This window comes from Aethalodelphis obliquidens, unplaced genomic scaffold (assembly GCF_003676395.1).
Source record: "Aethalodelphis obliquidens isolate GAN/ISIS:26980383/991018 unplaced genomic scaffold, ASM367639v1 scaffold2, whole genome shotgun sequence".
Lineage (NCBI taxonomy): Eukaryota > Metazoa > Chordata > Mammalia > Artiodactyla > Delphinidae > Aethalodelphis > Aethalodelphis obliquidens.
The window spans coordinates 50,097,770-50,124,668 of NW_020837946.1; the positions used below are offsets into that span (position 1 = coordinate 50,097,770).

The 26,899-nt window shown below is 37.7% G+C and overlaps 1 protein-coding gene across 1 annotated transcript in view; it reads left to right on the top strand.

The window, feature by feature from the left end:
- Positions 1-25,855, top strand: part of FRZB (frizzled related protein) — a 34,511-nt gene extending 8,656 nt beyond the window's left edge. Inside the window, exons 3-6 of the mRNA XM_027114971.1 lie at positions 16,170-16,235; positions 20,614-20,818; positions 21,166-21,229; positions 24,575-25,855. Coding sequence (XP_026970772.1) covers positions 16,170-16,235; positions 20,614-20,818; positions 21,166-21,229; positions 24,575-24,691 — 452 coding nt within the window. The 3' untranslated portion in view covers positions 24,692-25,855. The remainder of the gene's footprint in view (positions 1-16,169; positions 16,236-20,613; positions 20,819-21,165; positions 21,230-24,574) is intronic.
- Positions 25,856-26,899: the final 1,044 nt, after the last annotated feature.

Below are 26,899 nucleotides of genomic sequence, written 5' to 3' on the forward strand. Positions count from 1 at the left end.
ATAGAGTATGTAACCTTTGGACATTGGCTTCTTTCACACACAAAATGCCTTTGAGATTCATCTAAGTTTTTTTTTTTTTAATTTTTATTTATTTAATTTATTTATTTTTGGCTGCATTGGGTCTTTGTTGCTGCGCGTAGGCTTTCTCTAGTTGTGGCAAGTGGGGCTACTCTTCATTGCGGTGCGCGGGCTTCTCATTGCGGTGGCTTCTCTTGTTGTGGAGCACGGGCTCTGGGCACATAGCCTTCAGTAGTTGTAGCACGTGGGATCAGTAGTTGTGGGTCGCGGGCTCTAGAGCGCAGGCTCAGTAGTTGTGGCTTGAGGGCTTAGTTGCTCTGCGACATGTGGGATCTTCCCAGACCAGGGATCGAACCCGTGTCCCCTGCATTGGCAGGCAGATTCTTAACCACTGTGCCACCAGGGAAGCCCTCATCTAAGTTTTTGCATGTATCAATAGTCCATTCCATTTTGCTGCTGAATATTTTATTACTTGGATGTATTACCATTTGTTTATCCATTTATGTCTTGAAGGATATTTAGGGTGTTTCCACTTTTTGGCTATCATCGACCGAGCTGTTATAAACATTTGTGTATAGGTTTTTGTGTAAATGTAAGTTTTCATTTCTCTAGGGTAAATATCTAGGAATATGATTACTGGGCTAAATGACAAAGATATGTCTAACTTCATAAAAAACTGCCAAACTGTTTCCAAAATGACTGTTCAATTTTGCACTATCAATACTTAAGAGTTCTAGGTGCTCTGCATCTATGAATGGCTTTAGTTGCATCCTGCAAATTTTGGTAGGTTTTATTTTGATTTTTCTTCAGTTCAGAATGTTTTATAATTTCCCTTGAGATTACCTTTGTGATTCATGCCTTACTTAGGATTGTGTTGTTAAATTTGGTGCTGTTTGGAGGTTTTTCTTTTCTTTTTATGCTATTAATTTTTTATTCTAATTCCATTATGGTCAAAGAATATAATTTGTATGATTTTAATCTTTTAAATTTGTTAAGATTTATTACATGACCCAGGATATGATCTATCCTGGTGAATGTTTCATGTGCACTTTGGAAATATATATTCTGGTGTTATTGGGTGGAATGTTCTTTAAATGTCAATTAGATTCATTGATACTTTTTTTTAGTTCTTTTATATTCTTGCTGGTTTTCTATCTACTACATCTATCAATCACTGTGAGAGAAATGTTTAAGTCTCCAAATATTGTGGATTTTTCTGTTTCTTTTTTCAGTTCTGTCAGTTTTGTTCCATGAAGTCAAAGGTGATATTATTTGGTGTGTACACATTTAATATTTTTATGTCTTATTGGTGAATTGACCCTTTTCATGATGCAATGTTCCTCTTTATCTCTGGTAATTTTCTTTTTTCTAAAGTCTATTTTGTTTTATGTTAATATAGCTACTCCAGTTTTCTTTTGATTAGTGTTTGCAAGGTGTATCTTTTTCTATCCTTTTACTTTTAACTTACCTACATCATTATGTTTTAAATTTCTTCTAGACATCATATAGTTGGTTTTTTTGTTGGTGTTGGTTTTCTATCCATTCTGTCAACCTTTGTCTTTTGATTAGTATATTTAGATCATTTACATCTGCTGTAATTATTAATATCTTTGTATTCAGAGCCACTATTTTATTTGTTTTATGTTTGTTCCCTCTCTTTTTCATTCCTGTTTCCAATTTCCTAGCTTTCTCTTGGGTTATTTGAATGTATCTCTCTCTCATTCTCTCTCTGTCTCTCTCTCTCATGTGCACATGTGTACACACACACACAGACACACCCATGTATGTGTCTGTCTGATATATATATATATATATATATATGTATATATATATCTTTCCATGAGACAATGTAGTATTCTCTCTTTGAACCATTCATGTTTCTTTCAAACATTAAATATGTTTTAAACAGCTCAAGAGGAGAAAAATAGCCTACTGTATTTATACAGATGTTTATAATTTCTGTTGTTCTTCCTTCTTCCCTGATGTTCTAGTATCATTTCCCTTGTGTCTGAAGAACTTCCTTTATACTTCTTTTAGAGCAGTTCTGGTGGCAGCAGATTCTATCAGTTTTCCTTCATCTAAAAATGTCTTCATCTCATATTCATTCCTGAAGGATATTTTCATTGGATATAGAATTCTGGGTTGGCAGTTCATTCAGTCCTTAAGAAATGTTAGTTCATTTACTTCTGTCCTCAGTGTTTCTCATGGGAAATTGGTTGTCATTCAGATCGTTGTTCTCCTGTAAGTAATGCATCAGATTTCTCTGGTTGCTTTCAATAATGTTTTCTTTGTCTTTACTTTTTAGCGGTTTGATTACAGTATGTCTGGACATTGATTTCTTTGGGTTTATCCTGTTTAGGGTTAATTGAGCTTCTTGTAACTATAAGTTTATACCTTTTCTCAAATTTGGGAAGCTTTCAGCAATTATTTCTTCAAAAAATATTTTATACCACATTCTCTTCTACTTGTGAGTTGATGATGATATGAATTTTAGACATTTTGATATTTCCCACAGGTCCCAGAGGCTCTGTTCATTCCCTCCCAGCCTTCCTCTGTTCTTTACATTGGATAGTTTCTATCAGCCTGTCTTCAAGTTTACTGACTCCTGCCTTAGTCCTCTCCGTTCTGCTGTTGAGCCCATCCAGTGAACTTTTAAATTTCCGTAATTGTAATTTTCAAAATTAAGATTTCCTCTTGGTTCTTTATTATATCCTGAATTTCATTGTTGAGACTTTCTATCTTTCCCTTCACTTCAAGGGTGTTCACCATTACTTTTTGCGGAATTTTTATAAAACTGCCTTAAAATCATGGGTGGATAATTTCAACATTTGTGTCATCTGATTGTCTTTTCCCATACAGATTGAGATTTTCCTGGTTCTTCATGGGCAGAGTAATTTTTTATTAGATTCTGGACATTTTGAATATTATGTTCTAAGACTTTGGGTCCTTAAAATCATATGGGGAATGGTGATATTTTTGTTCTAGCAGCAGTCTATCTAACTGGGTTAGGCTGCAAATTCTGACTAGTCTTCTGTGGGTTGTGATTTCAATATCAGTTCCACTTCCAAAGGCATTTGCAGTGCCTTTCAGATCTATCCCATGTGTACACTACTCAGCGGCCAGTGTGAGATCAGGGCTGTGATTTATACCATAGTTGAGTTTTCAAAGTCTATAGTGTACTGTTTAGTGTCAGATTCACATATACCCAGGGGTGAGCCCAGCAGTTCATAAGTACTTTTATGGGATCATTTCCCAAGCTCCTCCTTCTCTGTGATTGCCTTAGTACTTTTCTGTTCCCTGGGGGCTCCCCCTTTTTGTCCTTTGGCCAGAAAGCTGGAGCTTTATTTATCCCACTCTGTGATATACTTCCTGTGACTTCTTCTGTATCAGGGGCCAAGTGGTGGAGGACAAAGCCATGGGGGTTTGTCCCAGTCTCTTGACACCACATGTCATCCAATCAGAAAGGAAGGTTCCCCTCCATCGGCATTTTAGGCTTCCAAGGACCTCCCTTGCAGCAGCTGTTGCTGCCACCACTGTCCCATGATTGCTTCAGAGATGGGGATAGAAGAGAATGGAGTGTTAGGAGACCATTTCTGACTTCCTGAGTCAGAACCAGGGGGCTTTTCCTGGAGGACTCTGCATGATACCTACTTCCTGGCTGTGTTGAAACCAGGCTGGGAGGTACCAGAGGTGGAAAGAATGATGAACCCACTATCAGTCTGATGGTACTGAGCTTCTCCTCAAACTTCCTGCTACTGTTTACTTTTCAGAGTCCTTAAGTAGCAACATCTTGCGTTCTGTTTGATAACTGTGTTCAGTGGGAGAGACATGATGGAGTCTACTTACTCCATCTTTCCATAAAATAAACCTTTAAGTGAAGTATGGCATACATGCAGAAAAGGCACAAATCATAAGCATGCAGCCCAGTGCCTTTTCACAAAATAAACACTCGTATGTAACCACTGCACAGATCAAGATGTATACCATTACCAGCACTCCAGAAACACTTCCTTGTGTCTCTTCCAAACCACTACTTCCACCTTTTTTCCCAGAGGTAACCACTAGCAGAAATTCTAACAGCATAGATTAATTTTGCCTGATTTTCAACTTTTATGAATGGAATCCTAATATATATATAGTGTGTGTGCATGTGTGCGTGTGTGTGTGGGGCTTCCTTTGTTCTTCATTATGCTGTGTATAGCAGAACTTCTAAATTTTCATTGCTATATAGTTTTCTATCATGTGAGTATACCACACTTCATTTATTCATTCTAATGTTCCTGGACGTTTGCACTGTTTCTAGTTTTGTTTTGTTTTTTTACTATGACTAATGCTGCATTTGTTTCTGCAGGAACAACTACAATTAGTTACTGTATACTTCTTTTTTACTTTCTGGAAATAGTAATGTGCACTGGTTTGGGTCTGTATGTACTGCCTTGTAAGGTGTTTTATAGGTGGAAGTGGAATCTTTAGTAAGTTGTAAATAAATTTGAAACATCAATTTTCATTAGATTGGAAGAGTTTTCACTGTTGATTTCCACTGAATCTTATCAGAGTGACAAGTATTTGACATGAGGCAGTGTGTACCAAACAAACATTTATCTCTTAAAAAACACAAGTGAATTAAAATGATTTATTTAGAATTATGTTGTTACCTTTTTAATGTAATTGAGCGTTCTTATAGTGTCATGAAATTAGCTGGAAATCACTGGTGTCCAGTAGTGGTGCTATTTTAAGGATCACTCCTGCTATTCATGTTTGCTGAAAACAAACAGAAAACCTCATTAGTATATAGTACAATTAGTGAGTCAAAATTTCAGGCCAAGCGCATGCATGTGCTATCAATTTGTCTAGAACTTATGGTTAGAATAATATAGCACTTCAGTGTGTGAAAGAGAGAAGACATTAATGACACTATACATTCATACACAAAGATAGTTCAATGTGTAAAACTACCTAGAATGAATACAGTGTTCCAGGGTTCAGTGTTTACTGTTTCTCTTTTATAAATGTTTTCCTGTCCCCTGGTATAATGGGAGTGACGAAAACAAATTAACAGGGAGGCAAAACCAAGCTCATTTGCTTGTGAAGAAACACACTGACATAGTCACATGTTCCAAAAGAAAAGAAAATTTGTTCACACTCAAAATTTTGTGCTTTGGAGTAATGTAACAGCTGAGGTTGATTATGATAAAGCAGGAAATGAGGAAGACACAAAAACATTGTAACCTTCATAACCCCCTCTTTCAAAAGTGTCAAGCTGTTTCTGTCTGGAATCTGGAAATGAAATTCTTTCTCTCCAGTTAATTTATCCTTTGCCTCAAAGGCTAACAGTCTTCTTTTTTGGGAGATAGGGACTGTCTGAGCAGCTTCCAGTTTGTGAGTGTGTTTTGCTGTTGTAAATCCACTATCATAATAAGGTGTACATTCTCTCTAGTTTCCGTAACATGGAATACGGAGAAAAACAATTTTAGCTCTATTCTGCTGAGTCACTTCGTCTGTCAAATCAACACAGAAAATTAAGGCAGGTATTCAAATGGTGCAATGAAAAGATATGTTGTTTATTAAAACAGTTCTGAAAAAGAATCCCGCCCCCCCGCCCCAGTTTTCTACTTGGTGATAGTGACCAATTTATGAGCTTTTGTATTTGAAAAACACAAATTTCCCCAAAGAGGTGATATAGTTAGTAAATTCTGACACTAATTAACTGTGTAAGCATGACCAAATTACTTAACCTGTTATTCTGGGTCTGTTTTTTTAATATAAAATCAGATCATATTGACTGCTGAATTCTGATATATTTTCTTTAAAAAAAAAATTTTTTTTTAAGTTTTTTTTTTGATGTGGACCATTTTTAAAGTCTTTATTGAGTTTGTTACAATATTGCTTCTGTTTTACATTTTGGTTTTCTGGCCAGGAGGTACATAGGATCCCAGCTCCCCGACCAGGGATCGAACCTGCACAGCCTGCATTGGAAGGCGAAGTCTTAACCACTGGACCGCCAGGGAAGTCCCATATCTGATATATTTTCAAATTAGGGAAACATGAGTAATATCTGCTGATGTTAAGTTGGGTACTCTCCCAGTTTTCACTAACACCTTCCTGACCCTTTTTCCAAGGTGCTTCTGAGAAATTCCTCTGAGCAGCTGAGTAACGTGATTCTTGATTGCCTGCACCTGCCAGGCCTGCCGTGGCAACGCCCCCCAACCCCTTTTATTGGGATGACCAATGCCTAGCTTGGGTAGTATAGACCCATTCTCTCTCTTTCCTTCTCCAAATTTATTTCCTCCCCTTTAGCTTCCTACTAATTTTGGGAAGGAGTCCAATTTTTTTTTTCCTTTGGTGCAAATGTATACTGACTATAGAGGCTGACTTCACTTGTGGCAACTTCTACCCTTTATTTGAAAATAAAATTAGGATAGATAAAAATCGTATTTTTTAATTATATAGTAGCTTACAAATATATGCTTTTTTCACTGCTTTCCAGTATTGGACACTTTTCTTTTTTGGCTGTGTTGGGTCTTTGTTGCTGCAAGTAGGCTTTCTCTAGTTGCGCTGGGGCTACTCTTCATTGTGGTGCACAGGCTTCTCATTGCGGTGGCTTCTCTTATTGCGGAACACGGGCTCTAGGTAACAAGGGCTTCAGTAGTTGCTGTACGTGGGCTCAGTAGTTGTGGCACACGGGCCCTAGAGGGTGTGGGCTTCAGCAGTTGCGGCGTGTGGGCTCAGTAGTTGCCGTGCATAGGATCTAGGGCACGCAGGCTTCAGTAGTTGTGGCTCACGGGCTCTAGAGCGCAGGCTCAGTAGTTGTGGCGTATGGGCTTAGTTGCTCCATGGCATGTGGGATCTTCCCGGACCAGGGATCGAACCCATGTCCCATGCATTGGCAGGCAGATTCTCAACCACTGCACCACCAAGGAAGTCCCTGGACACTTTTGATTAATACTTATTCCTAAGTATTCTTCTCCCTGAGCTATTACCCAAATTGTCCTAGTTCTTTTCCTCCTGTCCGCCAGCCATGGGCATTCCCCAAGTTTCTGTGCTTGACCTCTGCTTCTTACAATGAGTTCTTCCTGTTGGAAGTCATTCAGCCACATAGGCCTAATTATCACTCTGTGACAGTTCTGATCACTCTCGCAGGTAGAGTTCCACATTTCTCCTCCAGTAAACACTTCCACCTGGGCAGCCTATTTGTACTTCAAATACTACATTATTTAATAATTTTCTTTTCATTAAAAATTTACTCCTTGCAACTTTTGTTTTAGTATGTGGCACCATTGTTTTCCCAGATCCCCAGTACTGAAACTTCATAGTCCATCTACCAATAAACTTATTAGTCCATCCACCCACCTTTCATCAAAAAGTTAATGACCACCCCTTGTACCAGGCATACTTGATGCCAAGAACAGGGAGGGAGTGAAGGAGTGAACAGTTGACTGCACTATCCTTTTCTCCCACCTCTTTTCTGTGTGGTTGACATTGAGTGGATGCATGATGTTCTGAAAGACCCACTTTGCTTTTCTCTTAATTTACCTTTTTATTTCTTTAGCCATACTGAGTGGCTTGAGGGGTTCTTATTTCCCTGACTAGGGATTGAACCAGGGCCCTCGGCAGTGTCCTAACCACTGGACTGCCAGGGAATTCCCTCTTAATTGACCTCTTTTATATATCACAAAACTAGCACTTCAGATCTCACAGGAGAAAACAGGCATATCACATTGGTTCTCTACATTTTGTATATCCTGAATGACTTGTGGATCCAGAAACCTTCTGAAAGACAGTTTATTTTAAAATTTCCAGTGACATAAATCCTAAAGGAATAAAACTAAATTTCCTTTTCATATTAATATAGTGTTAGTTCCCTCAATCTTAAGCAAGTCCCTTTTACAAAGTGCAAATTACTATGAATTGAGATCTTTATTACAATGTTCGAGGTTTGTTTTTTGAGCTAAATTAAGCGAATGTTAGTTTTGCTTTTTAAAGCCTGATTATATTACCTGAGTTCACCAATCAACTTCACTGCATTTTCCACATACTGCTCTAATCCAAAATAGAATCTAATATGATATTTTTGCCCAATGTATATGTTTAGGAAATAAATATTATTTTAAACATGTAATGAACAGCTGCTAAGTCATGACACTTTATGGAAAAATGAAAGGAATTCATATAAGTATGAATTTTTATGTCAATGGTACTTACAGTAAAATGCACAATTCTTAAGTCTATGGCACATTGACTTTTGACAAATGTATATACCCATATAGCTGTCACCCAGATCCAGATAAAGAACATATCCATCACCCCTGAGAATTCCCTTGTGCCGAGTCAATCACCTACCCCAGCATGAGGTGAGCATAGGTCTGATTTTTATTACCATAAATTAATGTTTGTTCTTCAGCTTCATGGAAGTAGAATCATACAGTACATACTCTTTTGTGACTGGCTGCTTTTCTTTTTGTATAATGCTTTTGAGATTTACCCATTTAGTTCTGTGTATCATTTTATTGTGAAATAGTATGCCTGTGTGTGAGCATAATACCAATATGATTTCTAAATTCTATTCTTTTTATACAGTTCCTCCCAAACTAAATGTAATCATCTAAATTAAGTTTCTATCTTTAGGAGAAAATTTAGCAAATTTTTATCCTCAAACTTATAGATCATTTTTTTGTTAGAAAATTATCTCTTCTGTTTCATAAACTGCTCTTGAATTTGCATAAGTATCTTCCTTCCAATCTTTTTGGTTTGCTTATATATTACTACTACTACTAGCTAACATCCCATGAGTGATTAAGTACTAGGCTCTGTGCCAAACTCTTTATGTGAATTACTCTTTAAATTCTTACAATAACCCTCTGAGGTAGCCAGCATTAGTGTAGAAATGGGTTTTGTAACTTGCCCAAGGCCACATAAGTAGGAAGGGACAGAGATGGGATTTAAACTCATGTGCCCTTAATTTTGCCATACTCTTTAGCACTAATATTTATTAGAATGGCCACATACATGATCATTTTGGCTCGCTAAGTTTGATCCTTCAAATTTTGGATGTGTACATAATAGTTCAAATGGACTTCCTACATCAGGAAAGAAATTAGCTTGGTGTACCTGAATCAAAATAGCAGAGTCAGGCACTACTGAAAAAATTCTGATCGCTTTGCTTACTTTTGGTAGGAACCACAGTTCTGTAGGTGACAAGGAGCCTTGGGAAAATATTGCTTATCTTAATCATTAAATGGTCTTTACAAATGAGGGATTAAGATTCCCAGTGAATCTTGAACAAAAATAAGTCTGACATTTATGGTCTGTGGTGTGCTAGGTACTGTGAAAGGTATTTTATGTGTATTATCTCATTTAATTCTCTCAGTTATTCTGCAAGATACCACCTTTTAGATATTAAAAGTTACAAAAATAGTAAGAGATGGAGCCTACATTCAAACCCAGCTGTGTCTCACAATAAAAGTCCATCCTTTTATAACCATGGTGTTTCCTGGACTCTGCCTCAGTGGTATAGATCTTCTTAGTGGTACAGATCAACATGGTTCCTGATTCTGTAAGAGATGCATTGTTGTTCTTTTTAAAATTTTTCCTTCATTATTGAGATCAGGACATTAGGGTTCTGTTTTTTGTTTGTTTTAGTTTTTTTTTTTCTTACTGCACCAGGAATAATAATATCCTCTAGATTTTCAATACAGTGTCCATTTCATGACTTGTAATTTTGGGAAGAGGGAAAGTGGTCCTAGGGGTGGAATCTAGGGATGTTTCACCATCTCTTTTTTTCTAGAAGGGTAGTGAAGCTGACTTCCAGAAGGCCAAATGATACATTGCCCGCCCTGCACTAAGCTCTATCTGTACATGTTCCATCATGGCACCCATCCCTGTTGCCATTTTGATGACTTTGATGATAAAGTAGATCATCTGTCTAGTGCATTGACTCCTTCACTTCACTAACCTGTTTGTTCTACCCCAGCCATCCACTTCCATGGGCACATTCTACCTTGCCATCTAGCAGTGATGCCAGCTCTGTTATCTTACTTTCAAGTATCCACTTCTTTGCCTACCATCTCTTTTCATTCCACCAGATTTGCTTTAGTATCATCACTGCTAAAATGTTACTCCACTGGGACTACCTATTCATCATATACTGCTTACTATTATTGTTCAACCCTAACCTCCTTGTCTACCTGAGATTTCATAGTCTATTGTAATAATCATTGCCTTGAAAATACCCTCAATTCCCTTGCGTATCTTTTCTTCTGCCTTAGTCACCTGGCAAATTCTCAACTCCTGATGCTGGAGAAGATTACTTGGCTAGGGTGACTGGTTTTACTTTAAGTTCAAGACAAAATTCAAATACATGATTAACATTGCTTAGCAACCCTACCTTGTTTCTCTGGAAAGTTTGCCTTTCCACTCAATAAAATAACTGGGTTTTTTGTTTGTTTTTTTGTGGTACGCGGGCCTCTCACTGCTGTGGCCTCTCCCGTTGCGGAGCACAGGCTCCGGACACTCAGGCTCAGCGGCCTTGAGCTCAGGGGCCCAGCCGCTCTGCGGTATGTGGGATCCTCCCGCACCGGGGCATGAACCTGTGTCCCCTGCATCGGCAGGCGGACTCTCAACCACTGCACCACCCGGGAAGCCCAAAATAACTCTTTTATACTTTCTCTTCTCTCCTTACTCTTCCATACCCTACTTCTCTTAGCCTCTCATTCCCTGCAGCTGATGACTTCATCCTTCAGTGAGAAAGTAAACGCCAACAGAGGGAACTCTCATCATCCCAGCGACAGGTTTAGAAGCTGTCAACATCAGTACCCCTCTCTCCTTTTTCTTCTTGTGCAGTGGATAGAGTGTCCCTCTGGCTTTCACCCATGTTTTCCTTGCCAACTAAAAATTTTTTTTGGCCCCCCAGCATGCGCAATCTTAGTTCCCCAAGATCAAACCCACTCCCCCTGCAGTGGAAGCACAGAGTCTTAACCACTGGGCTGCCAGGGAAGTCCCCTTGCCAACTGAATTTAATGGACCCCTTTCTCTCTTAAGTCATCTGAGCTTTGAGGGTGCTCTCCTCAAAGAGAGCTCTCCTTTTCTCTTGAAACACCATCTTCTTTCAGCTTTTTGACTCTATACTCTCCTGTATTTCTTCCCCATCTTTGGATGTGCCTTCTCAGTCTCCTTTATGGTCTTCTCCTTCACTATCTTATGTATAAAGATGTAGTTCCTGCCTAGATAGCTACAGCTGATCTTTCAGATTTCAAGCTTTAATGTCATTTCCTCAGAGGACTTTGAAGACCAGACTAGTTTAGGTCATCAAATTGTATGTTCTCACTGCACATTGTGCTTTTCTTTCATAGGATGTATTACATATGAAAATAAATTATTTCCTGTGTAATTATTTGTTCAATGTCTGTATCCTATTCTGAATTGTCTGTATTGCTCATCAGGTGTCCTACATGCCTGGCACAGAGTTTGGCGTGTAATAGACACCCAATAAATATTTGTAGAATGAATGAATTAATATGTAAGTGACTCAAAGGCTTCAACAAATGTTAGTTCTCTTTTCCTTTTCCATCTTATATTTAGAGAAGCATAGCTATCCCAGGGTTGTAGAGTCAGAAGACGCTATTTCTATAGAAGAAAGACAATTTTATGGTGTGATGGACATTGACATATGTTTAAAATTACTCAAGCCTGGTTCATGGACATCATTTATAGGCAATTGAAAATACAGATCTGGATCTCAGTAAAGAAGTCATAGTTAAGGATCATAACATTTTATTTTTTACATCTGTTTTAAAAATTGTTGTGGTCTGCTCCTATGTGTCTTAAAATGGAGCGAAGGTGGACAAGTGGGCTTTCAGGGTCAAATATAAAACATATAGTTCATTTGGTACAAATTAAAATTATTTAAACTCTGATCTGATTAGAGTCCGTCTTGAAAGAGTTATAATAGAAATTGTAATGCAAATAGAATTGTATTTTCTTTTTGAAAATAAATCTTGAGCACAGATCTAAGGCCTTTTCCTTAAAAAAAGCAGAAAAGTACTCACTAACAGATGGTAGTATTCCAAAGTCATGGTACATGAAAGGTTATAGGGGTTTTGGAATCTGCCAAAGTTAATTATAGTCTTACAGCTCTGGAGAAGACCCAACAGAAGTCAATTTCAAACAAAGGTCAGGGTTAGTTAGAAAGTCATATCACACTTAAGCTTGAACTCAAACAAGGTTGCCTTAAATAGTTAAGGTCCGGTGAGTATCAAATTTCATAATTGTCAGGTACTTATAATTTTTAGACTTGTAAAATCATGGAACCCTTTAAAAAAGACTATTGTCTTTATGTATTTCCAATAAATGAGCTGATTCTTTTTTTATGTGTAAAAAAATGCATAAAGAAGGGTATGATGACTTGCCACTCAGAACTGTTTCTCAGAAGCCCCAGTGTTGAGACAGGGAAGCTGTTCCTGGCTCAGGCACTGCGGTGCACCATAGGGCAGCTCCCCTGAATTGCAGACCAGGTTCTGTGCAGCACTGGGCATGTTAATTTCACAAACTCCTATGTGTTCTAGGGTGGTAAACTCATGTTCATACTAGGATAATAAACAGTTTTCAGTTTCATTAGCAGAGGAGTAGGAGATCTTGGATTCTAGAAGAGTAGCTGAGAGAATCTAACTAGAGAATATGAGGGAAAGCTGCCCAAGACAGTTTCCTGGTTGTGCTCCACAGACGCTTGTGAGATATAGGATTGCATGTTGTCCTGTGATTCAGGTTATATTTAATTCTAGACTTCGAGGTGAATGAATTGCTAATATTAAAACTTTCCCCACACTAGAAGAACTCCTTGTCACTTCTTTACTGTGTCACAACCAACTCCTTTAAATTTTGCTGTATCTTTTCCTTAGATAAGAGCACCAAGGCAGTTCCTTTACATGTTTTTCTTCTTAACAGTGGGATGCAAGCAAATCAATATCTAGTGGTCTTTTGTGCAAAGCTCAGTAAAATAATAGACCTGTGCCATTGGCAAGCTGGGGGAGGGACACTAGTGGCAAAATTATTGGTGAATTAAAGTAGATATGATGATAATGCTACTGGCCCAATAAAAAGTCTGAGAAATCAACTATTGGTAGTAAAATAAAAAGAAGCTGTTGCAGTCTGATTTAGGGTGGCTGGTACAAAAAAATGTAGTAAATAATGCATGCAGTGTATTCCTCTATGATTTTTTTTTTTTTTTTGGCCATTTCCCAGTTCTTGGGCTTTTGGAGACATATATGTAGATGTGGGTAGAAATACTTTAGAAAAGGGATAATCTTCCAGATATGTTGATCTAAGATACACTTTTCGTGAAAACCTTCAGATATGAATGTTTGAGTTGAGTTAGCATAAGTAAGTGAAAGTTCTTCTGTATTTGAGCCTTGTAGATATAAAATTCCACTCCTCCTTATTACTCTGTTATTTTTTGAGCTACTAGTTACTTCAACCAGACAGATATTTGCTGATAGCAAGAGCTAAGGTTTGGAGCATAGGAAAGTTTTCAGACATATAGTATGGTATTGCCACCTCTGAGGCCAGCAGGAGAAACAAGTACATTGAGGAGGAACAAAATTTAGTCCCAAGAAAATAATTACTTAGGTCATTAGCTATTAGGAAAGAGACTAGCTAATACATGTAGTTGTACATATGAGTTTCAAGCTTTTTTTTTTTTTTTTTTCGTACTCAGGCCTCTCACTGCTGTGGCCTCTCCCGTTGCGGAGCACAGGCTCTGGACGCGCAGGCTCAGTGGCCATGGCTCACGGGCCCAGCCGCTTCGCGGCACGTGGGATCTTCCCAGACCAGGGCACGAACCCATGTCCCCTGCATCAGCAGGTGGACTCTCAACTACTGCGCCACCAGGGAAGCCCTGTAGTTGTACATATGGTTGTGGAAACACCTACTTAAAATCTTCCTAAATTGTTTTATGATATAATTTTTTTGAAAAATCTCTGCCTGGAAAGTGTTTTAGAATCCATTTTTTATGCTTCAAGCAAAGCTATATGGTAACAACAACATATTAGAGATGCAATCCAGTAACAGCTGGTGTATTTTTGCCAAGAATTTTTTATTAGAACATGTGCAATTTTCTGAAGAATTACAAATATGTAGATAATTTATCTACATTCATTATTTTTAATGAATAAATATCTATTCATTAATAAATAAATAAATGTCTATTTTTAAAGAGATAGAAAAGCATAAGTGAATTGGGAGATTGGGATTGACATATATACACTAATATGTATAAAATAGATAACTAATAAGAACCTGCTGTATAGCACAGGGAACTCCACTGTATAGTAGAAATTAACACAACATTGTAAAACAACTATACCCCAATAAAAAAAAATTTTTAATTAAAAAAATATAAAGAGGTAGAAAAGCATAAATCCATATCTATATATGGGTGAGGATAATTTGTAAGTCAAAGACCATAACATATATTTCTTCAGAAATAATGTCAATCTCAAGAATATCTCTTTTAAAAATGTGTAATATTTTGGTACAAAATAAAACAATAGAACTAGATAACTTTCTATTCTGTTTTAAATGGGAATACAAATGTTTTGCTAATAAGAAAGTTATTTTTTGAAGAGTCTTCTTCAAAATAGCAACCAGCACTGATGTTGCATATGGTTTATTGGGCTGAGATTGTTCTTCCACAAAAACAGTGTTAAAAATTATCTGCAGAACAAGAGAATTGCTGTGTGTAGCCCTGAGGACATCCTCACTTCTCTCCTGGGTGAGAACAACAGTGCTGCTGCTTCTGCTTTGGAGACCAGCACCTGTCCCCAGTAGAGACGCTTATTTCTAGAATTGAAAATCGGGTAGTGAAGTGTTACATCCCTTGGGACTACTACTTCAAAGCATGTTATCTGTGAGTTCAACTGGAAATAACATTTATTTTGATTAGAAAACACAATGTCAAATGGTCAAGGAAAACTTCTGCCTTTTATTAGTCTCCGTGCTAACATAAAACACTTTTTAAACAAAAATTTTTTGTTGGCTTCTTTTCTGTGGTTAATGTGTTCATTTTTCCTTTTTCTGTGTGAAAATAGAAGAAACACATACCATTTCATCTTCAATGAAGCTTTCTCAGGGGTACTATTTTAAAGAAATCTTTACATAAACTAAAATGCTTTCTAAGGTAATTGTGTATTATTTCCTATTTTTATATTGACTTTAATGACTAAGAATTTACTATGATGTATATATATTATGATGTATGATGTATATATATTGTATATTTCTTAGCTAAGTAATCTATAAACAATATAGTAATCCACTCTCCAAGATGTTAAATGATTTATCCAATACATGAAACATTTTGAGATAATTACGTTTATTACATACACCTGTATTATGTCACATAGAATATGTGTTCTGGTCACCACTCACCAGATATTTAAAAAGCACAGAACTTCTCATTTTGAAATATGTATCTAGTAATTTCCGCCAATAAACATAATAATACCATTGAGTTTAATAGCAGTTATTCTGCCTGTAGAAGGAAGTCATGATAATCACTATGGTGTACACCTGAAACAAGTATAATATTGTAACTCATACTTCAGTTAAAAATTTAAAAAGTAAAAATTAAATAAAAAAGAAGAAACTCATGCCTCTTCAATAAGTTCACTGGGTTATAACAATACCTGCTTATCTCACTGAGTTGCTTTTAGATCCGGAAACTAATATTTGGAGGGGTGCTGTGTAACCTGTAAAATGTCCATGAATGCAAGTGATCTTGCACAGGGGTAAACCAGTTACCTGAGCATAAGCATAAATTGCCTCTCAGTTGGCATTGATTCTTCTGCCACAAGCACTAAGCATGTCTCTTTCAGGACTCTGGAGTCATGCTCTCCTCCTGCATGGTGATGAAGTGTTTCCTCAGGATCTGGGTGGTTTGTTGGAGAATGGGAACTTATGAGCATTTGACACTGAATAAGAGGCTATGTATCTAGAATAAACGTGAATGTAGTTCCAGGAGAAAGAGACCAGACACGTAGAATTACTAAGAGCCTCCTTGCTACCGAACTTGGATCTAATATTACCAAAAAATGTGCATAAACAAAAGAAAGCTGATGTTGAAGTTTTGCTTATAATAGATAAAATGTTATATTTTTTAGAACGCTGCAAATGTAAACCTATCAGAGCTACACAGAAGACCTATTTCCGAAACAATTACAACTATGGTAAGGATAACTTCACGATTGATTTATAAACTGCTGAGTTAAGAAAGGATGTGTATGTGTGTGTAAATAAGAATGAGGCTTAAAAACAAACAAGGACAACTTTTTTTTAAATTGATTTATTTAATTGATTTTTTTTTTTTTTTGGCTGCATTGGGTCTTCATTGCTGTGTGTGGGCTTTCTCTGGTTGCCCCGAGTGGGGGCTCCATGGGGTGCGCAGGCTTCTCGTTGCCGTGGCTTCTCTTGTGGAGCACAAGCTCTAGGCGCGCGGGCTTCAGTAGTTGTGGCACACGGGCTCAGTAGCTGTGGTTCACGGGCTCTAGAGCGCAGGCTCAGTAATTGTGGTGCACCGGCTTAGTTGCTCCGTGGCATGTGGAATCTTCCCAGACCAGGGCTCAAACCCGTGTCCCCTGCATTGGCAGGTGGGTTCTTAACCACTGCACCACCAGGGTAGCCCCAACAAGGACAACTTTTAAGAGCAAACTCTCCCTGTTCCAAACAACTAAACGGTCTCATAAGGGGACCATTCTCAACAAATGCTTGATTTTTTTGAAGCATATCAGGCAGCATTGCTGGCATCTTAGAACCATGCAGTTAAGTACACAGAGATACATTTCAAAACAGGTGGGAGGGACTCTTCCCTTTCTGACGGGCCAGGGAGGATCTGGAACTGCAATGGGTCATCAGTTGTGATTTATGGGGGTGAACAGTAAGTGGGGTAAACAGAGGAGCACTTCAATGTGTTATGAGTGGTTAAAAGAATCAAACTGGGTTTCTTCAGTCTAACTCATGAAAAACATTGACAGAGTTGGAAAGTAACACAGAAGTTGTTAGTATTCAATTAAGGAAATGTTTTGTTATCTAGACTGACCTAGACATGTGGTATTCTGATAAACAAAATATTAATTGAAGAGCTACCAATCTAAATGTAGCTGACAAATTTAACTGGAGGAGGAAAAAGCCTGCTGCCTCTGTGCCAAGTACTGTATTAGGCGGTTTCTATACACTATCTTATGTGATTTTCTCAACTGCGCCATGAGACGTTCTATTATCCTTATTTTATCAATGATTATTGAACCTAAGTTGTCTTTCCTTTGATTATTCAGAATTACTTTTGGGTACTGGGATGCTTCAGAGTCACAAATATCAATTACCGCTATATTTCAAAGGGTCAATTAATAGAGTTTTCCAGTTGATAAAATAAGGAACAAATCAGTATTTGCTGTATTCCATAGGCATTTTATTATGATTTTCCCCCTGTGGCATTTATGAGATTAATAAAGTTCATGTTACTGTCTCTGTCGATGCTGAGTAAATGAATAAACATGGCAATTAAATAGATTTTTAAATGCACCTACATTATTAAAATGAGGGCTTTATTATTGAGTTTACATGCCCTACTTTAGAGAATATAGGACATACACGGCACACTTATCCTGCTTTTATAATTTTGGGAATTGGATGGAGAGAAATGGGTAAATCTCTGTAAGAGTAATCTTTGATATCTTTGAGAATACTGTGTATTAAAAGGTATCAAGTAAAAGATTCAGTGTAGTTAAATCTCTTTAAAATAAATATACCTAGTTTCTCAAGTTTTTCTTCAACGGAATCAATTTTTATTTTTTGTTTACTAACATCTTTAGAGGAATCTATAGTTTCTCTTAGTCAATGGTAGACACACTTTCCAAGGTTGAAATGTTTACCTGGCTGCTCATCTGAGGACCCTCTCCTCTACAAAGTGATATGAGATATCACAAGAGAAAGGAAGTCTTAATTTTTAGGAGATTAGCTTTGTAAGACTGAAAAATGCTATATGAACTTTTAAGTACGGTTATATTAAAAACAAAAGCATGATAGAAATTTTATATTGGGGAATTTTAGTTGAATTTATATTTATTTTACTTATTAATTTTTACTATACCCAACCTTCTTAGTGCTGCAGTGGTTAGTGCTGCTATTTTTATTAAAAGATAAAATACTACTGGGTACAAGTCAGGGGAAGAGAAAATCAGCAACGAGGTAGCTGAGTGAAAATTACAACCGAAAATGGGATACAGAGCACAGTTAATGGAAAAAAGATAATTTCTTTCTCATAGCCAAACAATAACTAGATTGCCCATAGTTTAAGGATTTTCACTTGTCTGAGGCTTACTCAGAGATTCTCTGGGGAAGGCAGGCACTGAAATGATTAAATAGAAGGAAAAACCCTGCAAAGAAAATACATTTTAAATTCCAAAATATGTTGATTTTTGTCTTTCTTAAATATCTACATGTGTCTACTGAGAAAACAAAGTGGGGGTGGGAGCATTTGATAATTCAGATAAAACCTCTGCTTCATTCAGATTAATTCAGTTTAAAGCTCTTGAGCTTTAACAAAATTGCTTGAATAATAAAGTAAGTCTTGTAAAGAGATATTTATTTTGGAGTGGGTACATGTGCTAAAAATTTCTAATGAAAATAGTAGACACACCGGGTAAATAAATCATTAGTTTGAGAAGGTTTGCACAGTTCACTAATCTGTGATAGTTGAATGCTATGAAGCACATTCACATAAGCCAGGACGCACAAAAATGTCTGCTAGCTGGGGTTGTGAATCTATCATCTGATTCTCCCAAATGACATTTCAAAAAGGGCAATCTTATCTTTTGTTAAAATAAGAGTAGAGGGCTTCCCTGGTGGCGCAGTGGTTGAGAGTCCGCCTGCCAATGCAGGGGATGTGGGTTCGTGCCCCAGTTTGGGAAGATCCCACATGCCGCGGAGCGGCTGGGCCCGTGAGCCATGGCCGCTGAGCCTGCGCGTCCGGAGCCTGTGCTCCGCGGCGGGAGAGGCCACAACAGTGAGAGGCCCGCATACCGCAAAAAAAAAAAAAAAAAAAAAAAAAAAAAAAATAAGAGTAGAACACTAATAAAAAGGGACTCCTTCACTCACAAATCACACCAAGCAGGGACAGCTGGGCAGTTACATTTTGCTTAGTATAAGCTCTCATACTTGAGACAACTAGTTCTCTGAAGATTGAAATACCTGTGAAGCAAAAATGAGGTTTTGTCCTAAAGTTTTTAGAATTAGTAGCTTAATTTTTATTGTATGTGTCTTGTACTGGTGGAATGTTATTGAATAAGTTTCTGTATGGAATTGGGGCATTGATGGGAGGCAATGGCTTATTAGCTGGCTTTATATTTTCACGGATTACTTTTTTCTTTGTAGTTCAAAACCCCTAAAATATGTGGGAAGGGACTCAGATGAAGGTAGTTTACAGATATATGCCTAAGAGTCTTTCAAAAAGTACATTCATTTGGATATGTTGTGTTTTCCTGTGTATAATATCCATGGATATTGAACTAGAGCAATGAGGCTTCCTGGTCAAAAGCCACTGGCTTCTTACTAATTGACATTTTTGCTTCTTCTTAGGCTTTTTCAAACTCCCCCTTTAGGAAAAAAAAAGTAAAAAGCTCATTTACCAGAAGTAGGAATCTAAAGAATTTGGCTCTTCCAAAGGAGGGAAATACAGAAAAGAAGGAGAACTGTACTTTCTAGATTCTGAGTCAAATACTTTGACTTTGCAACTGAATTAGTTTTAAGTCAGTTTGTCTTTATATTGAGAAGTCAAGCCGAGTCTTATAAGTTGGATGCTAGAATATCCCTTGAAAGAGGTAAATTAATGCAATTGACATATTAGACCACATTCCATAGCACATGAGTGGCGACAGTTTTTATTCAAAAAGAAAATGCAGTATACCTAAAGGAGGGTATGAAAGATAATCTATACTGAAACAAAGGAAGAAAGGAGCAGATGTCTGAACAGTGAGCTAAGATGAGGAAGGTGGAAAGATCGAAGAACAAGCTTGGGGACACCGTAGAACAGAACAACTTTATGACGCTAAAGAAAACCCCAACTCTTTAGAAAATCTGTTAATAGACCCTATAGAAGAATGCTGACAAAGCAACAAAGAATATTTAAGTACTAGGTCTTTAAATAGTGAAATTAATACAGTTTAAATTCTTCTTGGCACCGTTGAAACTGCACATATACATATACACACATCCAAAATGAAATTTTGAAGGAAAATTACATCCAGATTCAATCTTTGATTATCTAAATGGTTTCTCACCATGAAATACATGCACACATGTATGCTTATATACACACAAATATAAACTTACATGCAAAGGGGATCAGGGCTGAACATTAAGGGGGCAGGTGTGTTGTGTAGTGTGTCACTCACTACTGTCTAAGGTGAAAATATATGGTTGACTTTTCCTCTCTATTCTTTGAGCATTGAGTGGATATGAATTGACTAGAAAGAAGCCTATGTGTCTTTTTTGAATGGGGTGCCTATTGTGTATCATATTACCACATCAGCTTTATTGTCTTTTATCCAGTCATTCGGGCTAAAGTTAAAGAAGTGAAGATCAAGTGCCATGATGTGACTGCAGTAGTGGAGGTGAAGGAGATTTTAAAGGCTTCTCTGGTAAACATTCCAAGGGACACTGTTAACCTTTACACCAGCTCTGGTTGCCTGTGTCCTCCACTTAACGTCAATGAAGAGTATCTCATCATGGGCTATGAAGATGAGGAACGCTCCAGGTAATTCACTCCTTAAGGATTCCGAATAATGACTCCTTGGTTCTTACTTTGGGATCTGTCTACCCTCTGAGGGATTAAAGATCAGTTTTAGTTGGATCCTTCAATTTCATGTATTGGATACAAAAGTATATGTGGGAAATTTGTGGGTGTGCATTTTTCTGGGGAGGGGGATCATAGCTTCATTTGTTCTTAGAGGAGTCCATGACTCCCAATTAGTTAGAATTACTGTTCTAAAACTTGGCTGTCCTAGTCTAGTATAAACAGTAAGTCTTTCTGACAATGATCCCTTGTACTTTTCAGTAATATATTTTAATGTTTCAAAAATGGTTGCTTCTTTAAAAATATAGATTACTGTTGGTGGAAGGTTCTATTGCTGAGAAATGGAAGGATCGACTTGGTAAAAAAGTTAAGGTAAGCCTAAATCTTATGTTCAAAATGATAAACAGAAAATAAAAGTAGAAAGTCATTTAAACAAAATAGCTGCCCTCAACTTCATGAGAAATATTAAAACCTGATACATATATATTTAATATTCCAAGAACTGAGTTTGTCTGTAATGTCTGTTTCATTTAAGGAGCAGATTCTCTGTGTGTGTATCAGAGATGTAACTACAGCTGTCTAACTTCCCACCATGGGAAGTCTAGCTGTAGTTAGGCCAGCTGGCCACCTTCCTCATCTTAGCTCACTGTTCAGTGAGCTCTGGTGGCTCCACATTATCATTAGGGCTCCAGGCTCCCTCTAGCTTACGGATCGGTCATTTTCAAAGATATTGCTTCCATATTCAAGGTTAGCTGGACGTCACAGGATGGCTGCCCTACCTCCACATCACACCTACATTTCAGGGAGAAAGAAAAGGGAGGTAAAAATAGATTCCAAGCATCCTACCTAGCAATTTTACTTAGGACTGGGTCTCCTGTCCATCCCTAGCTGCAAGAGAAGCTGGAAAATTAGTTTTTTTAGCTGAATATGTTGGTTCCTTGAACAGTTGCAGTTCTGTGAGTCAGAGAAGAAGGGGAGAATAAAGCTTGGGTACAAAACTGCCAATATTGTCCCAGTGCATAGGCACCAGTTCCTATGTACAAGGTGCAGCCATATTCATCTGTATATAAGAGAGCTGACCAAATTAGGTCCTTAGAGCAGAAACATAGCTTTATTGTTTTCTTTCTTTTTTTTTTTTTTGCGGTATGCGGGCCTCTCACTGTTGTGGCCTCTCCCGTTGCGGAGCACAGGCTCAGAACGCGCAGGCTCAGTGGCCATGGCTCACGGGCCCAGCCGCTCTGCGGCGTGTGGGATCTTCCCGGACCGGGGCACGAACCCGCATCCCCTGCATGGGCAGGTGGACTCTCAACCACTGCGCCACCAGGGAAGCCCCATAGCTTTATTTTTAAGCCAATGACTCTTAGATTCTGTAAGTGATGCATTTTTTAAAAAAATCACAGTAAATCACCTTATTATAGAAGATTCCATTTCCTCTTACTAAGCAAATCTGTTAAAACAAAAGGAATGTGGGTAGTATGCACAGAAGGGCAAAGAATCAAAAACGGTGTGTGTGTGTGTGTGTGTGTGTGTGTGTGTGTGTGTGTGTGTAGTGGGCAAAAAGGGGAGGAGGGGAGAGTGGGAATTGTACCAAACATAATATATCCTCTTCCCTGTGAGTCTGAAAGCTTGGGAAACATTTACAAGTGTAAGTTAAACACCCCCAGGCAGTTTATCTTATACACCTGGCACTTGACACAGCAGATACATTTCAGTTTAAGTGACCTACGAGAAAGGTAGAGGGCATTATTTTGCAGGGAGAAAATACCCTCCAGAAAGCTATCCCTCCCCCCCCCACCCCCACCTCCGCTCCAGTATTTTGTCAAAAGTGAAATGTATTTCAAGTTCAGACTCATGAGAATTCTCTATTTGCATCTCTTTTCAATTTGTTTGCTGTCTGTTAAAAAGTAGCTCTTCTTCAGTGTATTGGAATCTCTTACTGTCCTTTTAATTCCGTTTTCTGCTTGCTAATGCAGAACAGGAATTTGTCCTAAATTCCTGTACCAGTTGGAAGAGATTTCAACATCATTGCTGCAAAGCATATAACACGGCTTGCTGCTTCTCTTTTGGTACCAAAACAATTATCATCGTGTAAAGACCCAGGACACATGGCGTCTTTGTCCTTTTTCTTAGTAAGGCAAAGATATTTTCCATTGCTTTCTACAGGGAACTCACAGTTATTATTGTGAACTCATTTATATTTTCAGTCTGGATTTAAACATGCTGAAGGGAAGAAATAACTTGAACAATTTTTAATTCATACACAGAACTCAGGGTTAAAGACCATGAATGGGAATACCTCTTTTGGCTAGAATTACTGAGATCCTTACTGTAGTTTTCCAGTCGGTTCTGAAGATGTAAAAAAGAGTTTTATGGAGGATACTGTTTTTTTTTAAAATAAGAGTTGTCCTTTTCAGCTGATTTTTTTTTGCGCTCAGGGATAGATTAAGAATTAAATAAAGACTTTTTTATGGTTTTGCAATGCAAATTTTTTTTTTTAAACCTAAGTCTCTGTAATAGCAGGTTGTTCAAATCAAGATATTTGGCCTGCCTTGGGGAGCTGAAATTCAGACTTTTTTTTTTAAATATGAAAATCCAATAAGATTGTGGAGTTAAGTGTGCTAAAATGAAGAATTACTTTCAGTAATTTCAGTAATTGAAAATGGAGAATTTGTTATCTACTAAGAATTTTATACATTTTCATCTGTGAATCTTCAGAACACTAAGCAGATGCTAGAATTAATTCTAGTATGTAAATGATAAGGTCTAGTAAGTCCAAGAATCTTCGAATGGTAACTAATGGAGTTAGAATTTGAACTTGGGCCATCTGACATTAGCTCCTTGCTGCTCAAAGTGTGGTCCCTGGACCAGCAACACTGGCATCACCTGGGAGCCTGTTAGGTATGAAAATCTTGGGCCCCATCCCAGACCCACTGAATGAGGATCTGCAATTTTAACAAGATCTCCAAGTTATTTCTATATTCATTGAAGTTTAAGAAGTACTGCTATAGCGCTTTTTCTTATTTACTACCTGTAATACCATAATATAACTTCCTTTTAAATTATTATATTCAATAATGTAAACATTATTGAAATTGTTAATATGAAATATTAATAAGCTTGATTGTAGTTATTAGAAACATTGGTGATGTCTGCTTTGTAAAACGTAGAATGAGGGCAGAACTTTGTTCTGTTTTGTTGCACTTGGTAGATATTATTTAGGAAATATTTATAAGGAACTCTACCCCCTCCCCCCATTTTCATTTTTTTCACCGCTCAAATCACACAGGTTTAAAAGGCTGTGTTTTTACAAGTCATAAGAGAGGAAAATAAAAAGTAGCCCTTTCTTCAAATTCTCTGTGTAAATCTTCCATTTGTTGGTCACCCATGAAGTACTAGACTTGTGTATGTTACCTCAGGAAATACCCACAGATATCAATGTATATTTGTGTCACCGTTTATTGGATATTTTAAGTTAAAGATTTGATATGAAAGCATTACTGATACAAGTGGCCAATTTTGTGCTTTTTCAAATAAAAGAATTATGTTTACATAGCATCCATCTCATTGTTACCCTGGGATATAGATTTTTATACTTTTGGAAAAGTAGTAAAATGCTTTTGAGATCTGATTTTGCAGTCTTACTCAGTTGTTAGAATAATAGAAGTGATGACCCTGGTAATATGTGCTTGTGACTGTTTTCTGTTTTAAATTTCACAGCGCTGGGATATGAAGCTCCGTCATCTTGGACTGAATAAAAGTGATTCTAGCCATAGTGATTCCACTCAGAGTCAGAAGTCTGGTAGGAACTCTAACTCCCGGCAAGCACGCAACTAAATCCTGAAATGCAGAAAATCCTCAGTGGACTTCCTATTAAGACTTGTGTTGCTGGACTAGCAAAGGAAAATTGCACTATTGCACGTCATATTCTATTTTTTAACCACAAAAATCAGGTGGTAACTGATATTACTTCTATTTTTTCTTTAATTTTCTGCTTTTCTCCTACCCTCCATCCCTACCCCCCTTTTTTGTGGTCTGGGTGCAGATCCTTAAATATATTATATGTATTCTGTTTCACTAATCATGGGAAAACTGTCCTTTGCAATAATAATAAATTAAACATATTGATACCAGGGCCTCTTTGCTGGAGTAAATGTTAATTTACTGTTCTGCACCCAGATTGGGAATGCAATATTGGATGCAAAGAGAGATTTCTGGTATACACAGAAAGCTAGATAGGCTGTAAGGCATACTTTGCTGATCTAATTACAGCCTCATTTTTGCATGCCTTTTGGGCATTCTCCTCACGCTTAGAAAGTTCTAAATGTTTATAAAGGTAAAATGGCAGTTTGAAATCAAATGCCACACAGGCAAAGTGATCAAGCACCAGGAAGCATTTATGAGGAAACGACACGCAAGACGAATTATTTGCAAGATTGGCAGGAAGCAAAATAAACAGTGTTAGGAGCTGGGGAAAGAGCATTTTGCCTGATCGAGAAGCACAACTGAAACCAGTAGCTGTTGGGGTGTTAACAGCAGTGTTTCTCTTTTGGCAACACATTCGATTTGTTTGTGAATATATTAATCAGCATTAGGGAAGTGAATTATAACCAGACATCAGCTGTTATCAGCATGGCTCTGTTTAATCTGCTTCCTTTTAGATAACCCCATTGGTGTAAGTCTTTTTCTTCTTCTTTTAAAATAAATCTCACTTGCTGCATTTGACCAGGAAAAGAAAGTGTGTATGCATATGCACCAGGGTGTTATTTTTTTTAAAGATATGGGGCTCTCTAAAATGCTGTAGTTGCAGGATGGTAAAATGTGCAAGATTCTGGGTGTGGGTGTGTCTGTGTGTGTTAGCGTGGGGTGTGTGTCCGTACACTCACACCCAAGCTGAACTGAATTACAGGCCTGTGCAGTGGCCTGCACTTTATCATTTGGATTTGTGCTGTTTAATGCTCAGTAAAATATGCTTAATAAAAGGAATGATGGTGGTCAGGAGAGAGGTGATTCTGACTTTTGAAACAAATGCTCATTCTCATTACCCAAGCTGCAATGGGGTCCCCCAGGGACCATGGGGAACAAATGATGCTCTCACTTCTTCCTCCAGCAGGGGTTCTTTAGAGCCTGTGCCCATCACTTGACAGTCTCATTCTCTTAAATTTACATATTTGATATTAGTATTAATAGAACCAAATTTCTAAGCTGTGGTATGCTGAAAAGAAAACACTTATGAAGCAAATGGTGCTGTTTCCTTCTACAAGGACAAACATGCAAGAATGAAATTCATTCCTGAACAAAAGTTTCCTAAAATGGTAAATAACAATTGATCTAAATTCCCTCTTTTGGAAGTAAGAGAACATCCCTGCCTCCTGACTGACCCCCAAACCCCAACAATTTCCACAATCCCAGAAGAAGGAGTTCTCACCTTTGCCTACATCAGGACCACATGGTCTTTGAGCTGCCATTTGGTTGCTTTCAGGTATTTTCACCATCTGCCCTTTGGGCTTTACTCTCAGATGGCTAAGACAGGGTCATTTCTTTCCAGGTGCTGCTGTTGTAGCCCACAAAGGGGAGTTTGGGTGTCACAGGGTAGTAGTGAAGTCCCACAGTGGATGAACTTCACCTCAGTATCTCTCGTCCTGACCTCAACCTGAGCTTCAAGGACTGAGGACTGGAAACTAGCACTTCGGCCTCTTCCTGTTTCTCTCATGCCTTTTTCATGTTAATGAGGAAAGAAGGGCAAGAACCGACTGCAGGAGATTTAAAGGAATTGGTTTCTCAAATCCACAAAATGTCATCAACTCTTCCAAACCATAGTAAGAGGAATTTTAAGTAGCAAAATCTCTTGAGGTACAATGAAAGCCACAGCTGTTTGCAGCTCCTGCAAATGTCTTTTTTTGGGGAGAGGGCAATAATATTTGTGTAGAGGTTTGAGACAATTTATGTTCAATACATATAGAGTTGTGATATTTATAAGCAAAAGAGGACCAGAGTTTTAGATTCAGCTGTGTTTTCTTCCACCTTCCATTTTGCTCATCAGTA